General features: G+C 40.5%; 2 protein-coding genes across 2 annotated transcripts in view; one reads left to right on the top strand and one right to left on the bottom strand.

Moving 5' to 3' along the window:
- The window catches only part of LOC308300086 (putative flavin-containing monoamine oxidase A), a 599,107-nt gene that overhangs the window by 122,109 nt on the left and 464,634 nt on the right, over positions 1–12,364 (top strand). The gene's annotated exons all lie outside the window — the stretch shown is intronic.
- lrrtm4l1 (leucine rich repeat transmembrane neuronal 4 like 1) overlaps positions 9,977–12,364 on the bottom strand; it is a gene marked incomplete at both ends in the record, with an annotated part of 58,487 nt that continues 56,099 nt past the window's right edge. Inside the window, one exon of the mRNA XM_080743523.1 lies at positions 9,977–10,042. Within this exon, the coding sequence (XP_080599649.1) occupies positions 9,977–10,042 (66 nt within the window). The remainder of the gene's footprint in view (positions 10,043–12,364) is intronic.

The following is a 12,364-nucleotide window of genomic DNA, read 5'->3' as shown; positions in this document are numbered from 1 at the left end:
ACGTGCTGTAATGTTAAAAACATGAATTTATGCAGCCAGTTAACAAACAATACTTCCTACCTTTCCAACTGTTGAACCTCCTCTGGAATGCTGCATCCAGATTGTGTTGATCGAGATGGTGGAAGATCTCTCTCTCTGAGATGGTGGAGTCATTGGTGTCTTGACTGTCTTCATTGGAAACGTATGGCTGCTCTGAAAGCAAAGTCTCCCTCTTCTCTTTCTTGAAGGGATCACTCCTTTTTTGGAGTTGTTGCTTTCTGAACCGTCTTCAGAAGCTGCATCTTCACAAACACACAAATTTGTTTTTTGTTGTTATAATTAATTTAAAATATATATATATTGCCATAGTGGGAACAATGAACATCAAAAGTGAAAAACAAACTATATAAAACGTGTTCAAACATTGGCCAAATTGTCAAATGATATAAGAAAGAGGCAACAATTGTGAATAGCAGATCTACAAGCTTACTACACAAGCTTACTACTCCAAGTGCTTGTCAGGGTGGAGGGTCCCCAGCTCAAATATGATTATTTAGGGGGCTTGAATGGTTAACAGTCAACAGGGTCACTGATTAGACCTATATGAATTAATATTATGTCAATACATCTATGAATGAATGCAGATATCATCAATGAGTATAGGGGTGGATATCACAGTCACTATGCACTAGCAATGTACAAATTTAGCCGCAAATTGCAACACTAGATTTTTTTTAATTGGTTGAATCTAGGGTTGCAATACCTCCCATAGGCAGCCAATGCATCAAAACAGTTTTTTTGCAATCTGATTATATTAAACAACGTCAAACTCACCAATATTGCGCTCTATGGAAAGCTTGAATTACCGGTATCCTCTTGCTATCTGCAAAGTGTTTGTTACATAAAAATCCACATAGACATGTTATGATCTCTGTCAAGAAATTCAGTTCAGGTTCTAAGTGCTGGAGTTTGGAAGCGCTCGTGGGAAATCACTCAATGGTCCACTGTACCACCTGGATCTAAATGTCACATAATGTAGGAGGCAGCGGGACGTTGCGTTATTGAAGACGAGCACTTCCAAAGTTCAACACTTAGGAAAAGAAAGGGAGGTATTGCAACCCTAGATTCAACATATTAAAAACACACACACACACACACACACACACACACACACACACACACACACACACACACACACACACACACACACACACACACACACACAACACACACACACACACACACACACACACACACACACACACACACACACACACACACCTCAGCTGAGCCCAGAACTGGTTCTCCAACGTTTCAATTTCAAGGACCCCCAGTTATGCATTTGGCTATAATCCCCCATAACTCCCCTATACAGTGTTCAAATGGGACAGGTCCATTTGGTTCCCAACTTCTAATAATATAGCATGGGGTCCCAGGAGGCTTTACAAACAAATAGCAAATAGCTACTGAATGTAGACATAATGAGAAACAGGAATGTATAACATTCTTGTAACAATAAAAACAATAAATAGCTTCTGGATGTGGATACAATACAATGAATAACCATTCACAACAGTGTTTCTTCAAATGTCAAGGTCTCCCCTTAACTCTGACAGTGTACAGAAGAAGAACTGCTGCTAAATAACTCTGTTAGCTCTGTTACCCACAAATACTACACATCAAAACACCTTATGATAATACAAAACAAAAAAATGACCGCTTCTATCAAAAGGACATAGGCCTACTATAAGCTGTCCACAACACAATTTGAAAATTCAGTTCCTTTAGGATGTACTGTAATAACTTTAGCATCAGCTAACGTTAGCATTAGCTTAGTATTTGTTTACTGGTTAGCTGCTAGCAGGCAGGAAAATACACACTTTCTACAAAAACACAACAGAAAACATTCTTAACATACATGTAACAGCTACATTATCCAGTGTTTTAATTTTCACCTACCGAAAAGGAATAAATGAAATGACTCCATGAGAGCTGGTAAAACTCCTGGCTGTTAGCAGCAGCTTCCCACAAACCGGTTTAAACTGGTTCCAAGGTAGAACAAGTAGTGTTTCTGTAGTGTTTTTACTACATATTCACTATATGTTTTGGGTCAAACACAGGTGTTTCAATTGTTTGATTGGCATAGAACTAATAATGTTCTACTCCAATCAGAACACCTGTGTTTGCCCCCCCCCCCCCCCCTAAAAAACATGGCCGCTGTAGGACTACAATTGCCACACACTATATGAGCAAGTAGTAAAAAACTCTACTTGTTACTACATATTCACTACACAAGTAAGTAGTACAATCTCTACATAATCACTATTTAAATGCCCTTGTAGTGAAGCAGTAGTGTTCTAACAGCTTTTTCACTACTCTGCTTGATTACTACTGGAAACACTACTGTTAAACTACAAAACTCTACTGGTGTGTCATGAGTAGTGAATATGTAGTGTTGTGACTACATATTCACTACACATAAACAAGTAGTAAAATTTCTACATAATCACTATTTAAATGCCCTTGTAGTGAAGCAGTAGTGTTTTAACAGCTTTTTCACTACTCTGATTGATTACTACTGGAAACACTACTGTTTCACTACAAAACTCTACTGGTGTGTCATGAGTAGTGAATACATTACAGATTTACTACACAATTGCTACACATGACTACACAGTCACTACTACACGAATAGGTTTTGTGTAGTGATTCAGTAGTGTTTTTTGATGAGGGTAGGCTTGTGTACGTGGTATAGGGGTGCAGAGTTCAGCAGACTCGGTGTAGCCCTTCCGGAGGAGCCTGGCTGTAGTGAAACAGAATGGAGCCCCAGGCCCTGTGCAGGCTGAATGAAAAGCTAGGTCATTCACTTGCGACCTTACAGCCCACCCCCCGTAAAACTAGATAATCATTTGTACTGTACTTCAACCTAAAAAGTGTGAGATAAAGAGAACCCTGAAAGCTGAAGCAGGATTCAGGCTGAATCTCATGTCACTGTGTCAATGTTCTGCACTGCTCTTACTGCTCTTACACACTAAAAGTGTGTAAAAAACACTTTTTCTTGTTTTTATTTTTTTGAATTTGTTTGTAAACAACCACTGATCATAGGTGTGATGTTACTGAAGCCAACAATAAAAGGCTAAAGAGAGATTTCTGCCTGAAAATGTCTTCTTCACAAAAATGCATTTTTCTCAGCTTTATGTTCTCAAAGAGCTATTTTTTAGGCCATATTCAACAGCTTCTAGCTAATGAATAGAACATGATAAAAACACGAAATCTTTTTCTGTTGCAAAGTAGACATTCTATTCTTCGTTGCCATATAATTGTTGTCTTTATAGTCAAAGCCAATTTTCTCCAGTAGGCCTTCAAAGATGAGCGACAATTCTCAAATTTAGCTGGCAGTGGATGAAGCTTTTTGTTAAATTCTGTGGCAGTAAAAGAGTTAATTAAATTGAGTTGGATCCAACCAATATTCTCAGAATGATTTCAGCCTTAAAAACTACTCAATAAAATTGAGTTACATTCAAGTATCATTCTCAGAATCATTATATTTTATTTAAATAGAATGAGTGGATTCCAATTAGAGACATTTTTATTTAATCTTAACTCAAATAATAGCCACAAAATCAAGGGCGCAATTATATTGAGTATATTTCACTTAATATATTGTTTAAATATTACTTGGCAAAAGAGTCCTTATTTACAGTTGGTTCCCTTGTCACTGTAACATCACAGGTGATATCACAGGTGACATCACCTATGTAAAAGTCCATATGGGTATTCCCCAGAATCCCTTTTATGCCCATATATGAAGATCCCTGATCGATATATATATCACTGGCCAGATGGCCAAGGCATGGCCCATAATGTGGCTGGTTCAGATAAGGATCTCCATGTATGGGCATAACATATATATATATAGAGCCTGCATTACTCTGATTTACACTCTACCTTCCCCGAAAACGTTAATATTAAGTCCATTATGTTAGCCGTCAGTTAGTAGAGTTAAATTGAAATACTCCAGCACATTTTAATTTCTTTCTGTAAAAGGATAGCTGGACAGAGTTCTTTAAGAATGAATCCACCACCATTATCCATTACCAGTCTGGAAACAGGGGAAGGACGCGGTTGCCTGATGTTCCTCCAGTACCTTGATGGAATGGGACTTGAACCTGCAAATTGTCGGTAGCAGAGGCAACTGATAAAGCACACCACACCAATGCTCCAAGGCACCTTTGGTCCCTCAGCAGGTGTCTTGTGCTTTTGAGTTGTTCTTTTACTTTAGCCTTGAAAATATCAAAGTATTCCAGCATTGAGATATAGGAGGTATTTCCTGGCGTGCAAATCGTCCGTCCGACCTGGTTGTAGGGGTGAAAGACTAATCGAACCATCTAATTTAGTAGCTGGTTCCCTCCAAAGTTTCCCTCAGGAGAACCTGTTCCCTTGTCATCAGCCTCCAGCACAGGAAGTATGCCTACGCCTTGTTAATAAGACCTCTTTACAGTGTGTAGTGTAACATATTCATTGTCCAAGCTTACTTTACTGTTTACTGTAAGTGTAGCCTAAGTGAGTGAATGTTGATCTGTTCTTCCTTCCATCTGTATCCGATCAACAAGCTCAAAACAAGTTGCATCGCGACACGTCTTGAGCTTGTAGATCTGCTATTTTCTAAATATATTTTTACATTTTATACTTTTGTACTTTAAGTATATTTTGATACCTTTTGTACTTTTAAGCATGTTAATTTAGCAACCCCCTGCTTAAGGGGTATGTGGTCAGTGCATGCAACGATAGAGAGATATTAACTTTCTCCTGGATTCTGACAGTCCAATGTTGGCAGCCTTGGTTGAGCACCCAAGCATACTGGTTACTGGTTTAGTAAGCTATCTGAAAACCTTGTCCCTTTGCTCTTCCTTCATAGGCACGGATGCCTGGCAGCGTCGCCGGTTCAATTCCCGACCTTTGCAGCGTGTCACTCCCCATTTCCTGTCAGTCTACTGTCCTATCAATAAAAGCCCAAAAACAAATCTTTAAAAAAGAAAAACTTGATTCACAATTTAAAAAATCTGCTTTACTGTGGACAACATGCATCCTTGAGATTTTTACTTTGCAATAATTTGAAGGTTTTGAAATATTTTACTTTAAGCTCCCAATGCAATGTCAATGGCAACAACCCTTTAAAGAAAAAATAATATAGTAGACCCATGGGTGCCAGATTGCTCAGAATTTACAGTGTGTAACGTATTCATTGTCCAAGCTTACTTTACTGTTCAAGTGTAGCCTAAATGAGTGAATGTTGATGTGTTCTTCCTTCAATCTGTAATCCGATCTACAAGCTCAAAACGTGTTGCACCGCAACACGTCTTGATCTTGTAGATCTGCTATTTTCTAAATATAATTTTACATTTTATACGTTAATTATACGTTAATTTTATAGTTAATTTAGTAACCCCCTGCTTGGGGTGTGTGGTCAGTGCATGCAGTCATACAGAGATATTCACTTAGTATAGGTTATAATGATCAAATCCATTTCTGTGTGCCTACTTTTTGCTTTTTGATGGCTGAAATATAATCTTTTAACGTGTAAAAAAGGTGCCAAAACATACTGTATGGCAGTTAATGGGAGAAGCAATATGGTAACCATGGCAATAACTTTGACATTCTCTCTCCCTCCCTTACACTCACACACCCCCACACCATATTACCTTGAAGCGGCAAATTACCTTGAAGCAGCGAATGCACATCTGAGGGGTGAAGTAAATAAGTGTGAGTGAGTGAGTGAGTGAGTGAGTGAGTGAGTGAGTGAGTGAGTGTGTGAGTGCGTGCGTGCGTGCGTGTGTGTGTGTGTGTGCGTGTGTGTGTGAGAGAGAGAGAGAGAGAGAGAGAGAGAGAGAGAGAGAGAGAGAGAGAGAGAGAGAGAGAGAGAGAGAGAGGTGTACATGTGACAGGTGACAAGTGGTGTTGTTTATAATGACATGATGGTGGGTTGATAACAAGAACACGGTAGGCCTACAGTAGTGCATTTATCTGTATTTACTAGTTTATCGTCTATCTAGGGCCCTTCAGAGGAAGTGTCATGGACTGGAAACGCTCTGGACTCTGGTCAACATGAAGCCTGAACTGCATGAATAATGCATGGCGGCCGCTCGCAAGGATACTGGCCTGTCTGTGTTGCACACACACAGTCCCAATGATGGAGGGAGGCTGAGAGGGATCCTTGAGAACAGGGAGGACTAAGATCCACAGAGAGCAAAGACAGAACATTATACGTTTTATTAATTAACCTCATGCACCCCTGGGGCAAACTGCGGAGATGGCCGATCTGCAAGCTTGGAGATTGCCAAAGAACAAACAAACTACAAAAAAAACTAAAAACACACAGAATGAGAACTTGGCGAAAATAAAAGGCTACCGAAAGACGGGAAGGAAAAGAAACCAGCGAGAAAGTGAGCTGTAGACACAAGAAAGACAGATGTGGGTGGGAAAGAGAGATGAAGATGGATAGAGACAGTAGAGAGAGAGATGGGGACAGGTTGTATTAAAAGAGAAAGATGAAAACTAAGTGAGAGGCACTGAGGGGTTAGACAGAGGAAGAGAAAATGGAGAGATGCGGAGGGGATGGGGGGGGGGGGGGGGGGGTGGGATGAAAAACACCAAAGGGAGAGCCAGGCAGATTGGCCATCTGTCCCCCTGAGCTGACAGCTTGACACATTCCAAGTGCAGCGAACAACGCAGATCAAATCCACCAACCCACCCCTCTCAGATATGCAAGTCATTATAACAGGCTGCATAATTAGAGAGCCGGTGGAAAGCAGAACAGTGCCCACAGTGTCACCAGGAACAGAATATAGTCCAACCCGAGATCAATGTTTTCGCTCTATGAATTAATGAGGCTAATGTTGACATGACGGCCTCATTGCCAAAGATCTGTTGTTGCCGGGAAGGGGTTCAAGTCTTTGTCTGTAGACGTGGAACATAATGTACACGTCGAAGTCAGACGGCATGCATAAATGCACGCGCACCACTACATCAACACATGAGAGCTCTCAGACATTTGAACACGCTCGCTCATTAAAGGGAATGTGCTCATGCTCACATGTCGATTGATTTTATTTCATGTATACCCTGGAAATCCATATGCTGCAGTTCAGCATCTTTACAAATGTAGATGGTTCCCATTGAAATTGAATAGAAAAAGAAATGATTCATGGATATTTTAATTAGACTGATTCATATTGCTCACCAATTAAGTCATTTTCTTTATAAAACAGTGAACAAATAATACAATTGATTACTTAATATCAATAAGTTTAGGGGGGAAAGCAGAAATGTACAATATAAAATGGGCACGTACCTTTTAGGCGAAGCCCGAACTGGCGAAGTGGGGAAATGTCCGATACCGTAGCGATCTGGCGAACGTCTTCTGGACAGGGCGTTTATCGTGCGCTTGCCCAGGCCTTACGGCCTGGGCATAAATATAACGATTGCATTCACCACGGCTTTGTAACTCGCGCGGCGCTCCGCCGGCCGCGCGGCCCTGGCCCGCTCTTCGCGGCCACTCGCGCCTGCGGCGCTCGGGGGCGAAGAGCAGGACCAAGGTCCGCTGGCCTTCGCGCCGCTTGCAGTGTCGTGGACAATCGATTCGCCAGATCGCTACGGTAGGAGACAAATCCCCACTTCGCCAGTTCGGGCTTTGCCAGAACAGGACTTTCCCTATAAAATTACCTTTTCCCAGTGTAGAAATCTAACATAAGCGTTTTAAGACGAGACCAACAATTCACAACTCAATGCTTCTGTAATATAATTAAGATTTGATTACAGATTAAACACACAAGCACGCGCAATATTTGCCTTTAAATTAGTCACGTCCTTTGTAGGTTGTGAGACAAAGCATGTTTAACACTTGCTCCTCTACTTACGAACATAACCAAGACTATTAAACCAAGTTGCTCATGAATCAGTTTGTTCATAAATTTGAAGCAAGTGTAGACATTCCAAGACCACTAGTGTGATGAAATAATGGTGGTAAGCATTTTCAGTACCCCAGTCAGACTCCATTGTTTCGCACTCCACCAGGTCAGGTAAACATAAGACATATTTGATCCGTCTACAAAGGGAAAATAATAAAATTCAAAAAGCAATAGGCAATCTCTTGCAAAAGATGTTTTTTTTTCTTTAAAAGTTCATAGATTGAAGTTCATAAGAAGAGCAAGTTGTGTGTTCAACATGAGTCATAAAAAAGTCAGCAGTGCTTGCATCTGTTTCATATTGACTTATTCTTCCTCTATTTGTCATTGCAAGATCAATCTTTCACAAAGACACATACAGTACATATTACACATAAGAAAGCTGATCTGGCAATGGAGCACTGCAGGATATAAGAGGAGTTGAGGCTTCAACAATATGTGTTATGTATTTTAAGGAAGGCAGAAACCTCTCTCTTAGCCTAAGCCTATATACTCTGTTGTACGATGCTTGGCTTGTTCCAAAAATATACAAGCTCGAAACGTGCCATGGTGGGACACATTGTGAGCTTGTAGATATACTGTAGATAGCCTATTTTCAGTGTCTGACAGCATCGAACGACAAAGTATCCACTACATCCCCTTGCTGTAAAGGCCCTTGCACACAGAGTCGGATGCGACTTGGTCAATCAGTAGAATTTGGAATAAAATAAGGAATAAATAATAGATTAAATTGAAAGACATACCTGTATAACATAATGTACCATCGCATTAAAAATAATTGTCGTCTTGTTTTTACTTACGTATGAAAAAAACAGAGCTAGATCATTTTGACAGAATGTTATTCTCAAGACCCATGAGTAGCAGAGCCAAACAGCCAAAAGGCCTATGTAACTGTTTGGTATTTGGTGTTGGAGACGGTAGAAAGGCAATAATCATAAAGCACATCATATTAACAGCTTCATAATTGCAGAATATTACACTTTCCCCCTTGCGGAAATTCAATTTTCCTTTCCTTGTCTGAATGCCTTCCTCCTCTAGTCTCACCACAAATTAAACCAGGAAACAGCTCTTATATGAGTGATAAGTATTGAGCATTAATAAAAATGATAAAATAATAAAAAGTCCTTGTTTAATTGGCAATAGGTTGGTTTGCTCTACTTCAGACACTCCTCTAGCTACAGTTATTGATTTCATTTCCTCACCAGGGATTTAGATTAACTCAAACACTACTGAACTGACATCTACACTGTAAAAATAAATTAATAAAATAAAATAAAAATAATAAAAAAGTCTTCAGGTGAATCTTCACAGCTCAAAGGACGGCATAACGTTTACACCTTCCTTTGAAGAGTCCTTTCAAAAAAAGAGAAAGAAAATCCATTGAGATGAAAGGTTGATATCCACGCAGGAAGTGAAAATGTCAACCTTCTTGAAATTATACACAGCTTCGTTAGCAGAGAAGTCAGAGCTACTTGTTCGAAGAACGCTCATTAAATGATTCATTGTTCAGTCAACACACTCTTTAAAGCCTCTGGATTTTGTTCAGTCTTTAGTCCGTGTTTAAACAAAGCCATGTTATCCTCACCAAGTCAATTAGCCGATGCGCTCAGCAAACCATCCATTAGCACCCACAAGCCCTCTTTAAAGAGGGCTGGGCAGCTGTCTGTCAAACTTCAGTTCCGTAACAAACGGTCTGTTTGATGTGGTAATCATGGCAACGTTGTTTTCAATACGTACGTATAGTGATGAAGAGTGATGGAATGTAGCAAAGCTGACAGGTAATAAGGACCACAGGCCAAAAGTACATTATAAAACCTTAAGGGATAAAAGGAAACAGACATTATTCCTCCCTCTCCCTCCGGGTCCAGGGTTTTCGCTTTGTTTGTCTGGAGGATTCCTTTAACTCGACTCTGACAAATAAGGTGTAAGGGAAGAGTCTGTCTGGGTCATCTGTCTTTCAGTGTCCCTGTTTATTGGTTTTCTTTTTCCGTTTAGGGCCGATTCCTGGTCCATTCAAAACAGTTCATCTCTAGTTAATGGATGGTCGACACCTCCCTCAGCCAGGCACCAGGTAATGGCCGTGGACACGTGTACTCATTCTGTAAGAGAAGAAAGAAAGACAATGGCATTAAACCGTGTTTGACAGTTGGCTCAAGCCGGTGACAAAATTGGTGGTTACAACGTGGAGTTAATTAATACTCCGGCAATCTTATCACAACACAACAGGGCTGTGACAATGCCAGCAAAGCAAATTAGGGTGAGCAATTAAGCAGGCGATAAAAATTCCCCTCACTTGGATAGCTTAGAAGGTCGAAGTACGGCGACTTTCCCTAATGTCACGTGTGTGTGTGTGTGTGTGTGTGTGTGTGTGTGTGTGTGTGTGTGTACAGTGTGTGTGTGTGTGTGTGTGTGTGTGTGTGTGTGTGTGTGTGTGTGTGTGTGTGTGTGTGTGTGTGTGTGTGTGTGTGTGTGTGTGTGTGTGTGTGTGTGTGTGTTCACACAGTATGAGTGTGTGATTTTGTAAAATATAGGTCAATAATGCCAATGTTTATTTTAATTTTGAGTAACATTTTCAGTGTTTTGTCTTTGAAAATGTTAATCAAAGCTGAGCTAATTAAATTAGAATTCCCAATTGTCTTCGCTTGAACCTGCTTTGTCGTTTTAATACCCAGGCAGACACATTGGCCATTCTTAGCCCAGTGTTAATGGTAATGCAATGATTGCCGTCTCAATTGCCCTCTAGTGCAGTAGCAGGCCTATAGTACATCTGAATTATCACTGAAATACACACCTTTTACCATGTTTAGCTATTTTAAACAATGAAATAAATATTTAACACAGAGGCAGTGGTGTAAAGTAACATTTACTTTAGTACTATACTAAGTGCAATTTTGAGGTATTTGTACTTCTACCACTTTTTCTAGTCACGTGTTCAAATACTGGATTGTGATTGGCTTAAAACAGTAGTAAATGAGGCCACAATAGCCGGAATGTGTGAAATGCCCGGATGTACATGCAAATGAGGCACATTTCCGAGATCAATACGCGATGAACGCATCCGGGGACTTCAGGAGGGAGTCGGAACCCTATGGTCGGAACACCTTTCCCCCCACCAACAAATGACGGTCGCAGCGGTCCTTTGTTTACTAACGTGCGTACTATCGTCGCCGATTTATTTGGATCCAATGCAATCCGCCAACTTTAAAGCCCCTTTTCTCTGAACCTATGCCTTTCTGGAAGCGAACAGCCTCTATTTACGGCCGGAACGGTGCTTTTAACTGACGTTAGCTTAGCTGTAAGCTAGGCGACCGAGTATTTCCCGGTGAATCTGTGCGCAAAGGTGGGGGCTTGGGAGTGTGGGGGTCTGGGGGACACGCACCACCACTGACTATTGCTGATGATGGAGAGGTTCTATAGCTTAGCCTTTATGTATTGAAAATGAGAGGCACTCTTGCCGATTTAGTAAGAGACTCGTCTCCAATTGCAAGATATTTAAAAGTTATTTGGGGCCATGATGATGATGATATCCTTTTCTTCCCACAACTAGACTAAGGATTTTATATTGTCTGTGTTATTGTTTACAACCACTGAACCACAATTATTCACGTGTGGCAAGATTCACTCGTTTTTAGTAGGCTATATAGTGTAGGCTTAGAAGAAGCCTTTTCAGAAGTTAATTTAATGATTTCCATTTAATGATTTCATTTATCCTCATCTAATGCACCGTATGCACGCTGTTTAAAGGCCGTGTAGGCTTTTCAGAAGTTAATTGAATGTTTTCCATTTGCGCTAATGCACGCAACTGTTTTCGCCAGGTTTTAAGGTCTTATTTTAGTTGTTTCTCATAAGCTCGCAACCCTCCTTGCCCATCGGCCCCCACCTTTGCGCACAGATTCACCGGGAAATACTCGGTCGCGTAAGCTAGACATCTGTCTCAGCATGGAGTTGGCGCCATCTGGTGGTGAGTAGAAGATGTTGTTTGTGGCACTATTTGTTGTTATGGCGGAAGTTTTATAGGCAATAATGATTGTAACTTAAGATCCTTGCAAGTTACAACTATGTGTTTTCTTTCATGTATATGGGAAAAAGTGGTAGAAAAGCTATTTACCACTCGGGGTCGGACATTATGCTCTGATAATGTCCTGTGTTAGGGGGTTATCGGACTCGGCTTCGCCTCGTCCGATCACCCCCTAACACAGGACATTATCAGAGCATAATGTCCTCTCACTCGGGGTAAATTGCTTACTTTACTTGAGTATTGATGTACTCCACTACATCTCAGATCCAAATATAACATTTTTACTCCACTACATTTATTTGAGTTACTTGTTACTTGTCATTATTATTACAAAACATACATTAACCGCTTCAACCATTTTGGCAATTTGAAAATAGCCGATCTACAAAATCACAATGTGACC

Source organism: Nannobrachium achirus, assembly GCF_963921795.1.
Source record: "Nannobrachium achirus genome assembly, chromosome: 15".
In the NCBI taxonomy this organism is placed as follows: Eukaryota; Metazoa; Chordata; class Actinopteri; order Myctophiformes; family Myctophidae; genus Nannobrachium; species Nannobrachium achirus.
Note: the sequence above shows the minus strand (reverse complement) of the source record. Positions and strands in the feature narration are given on the sequence as shown.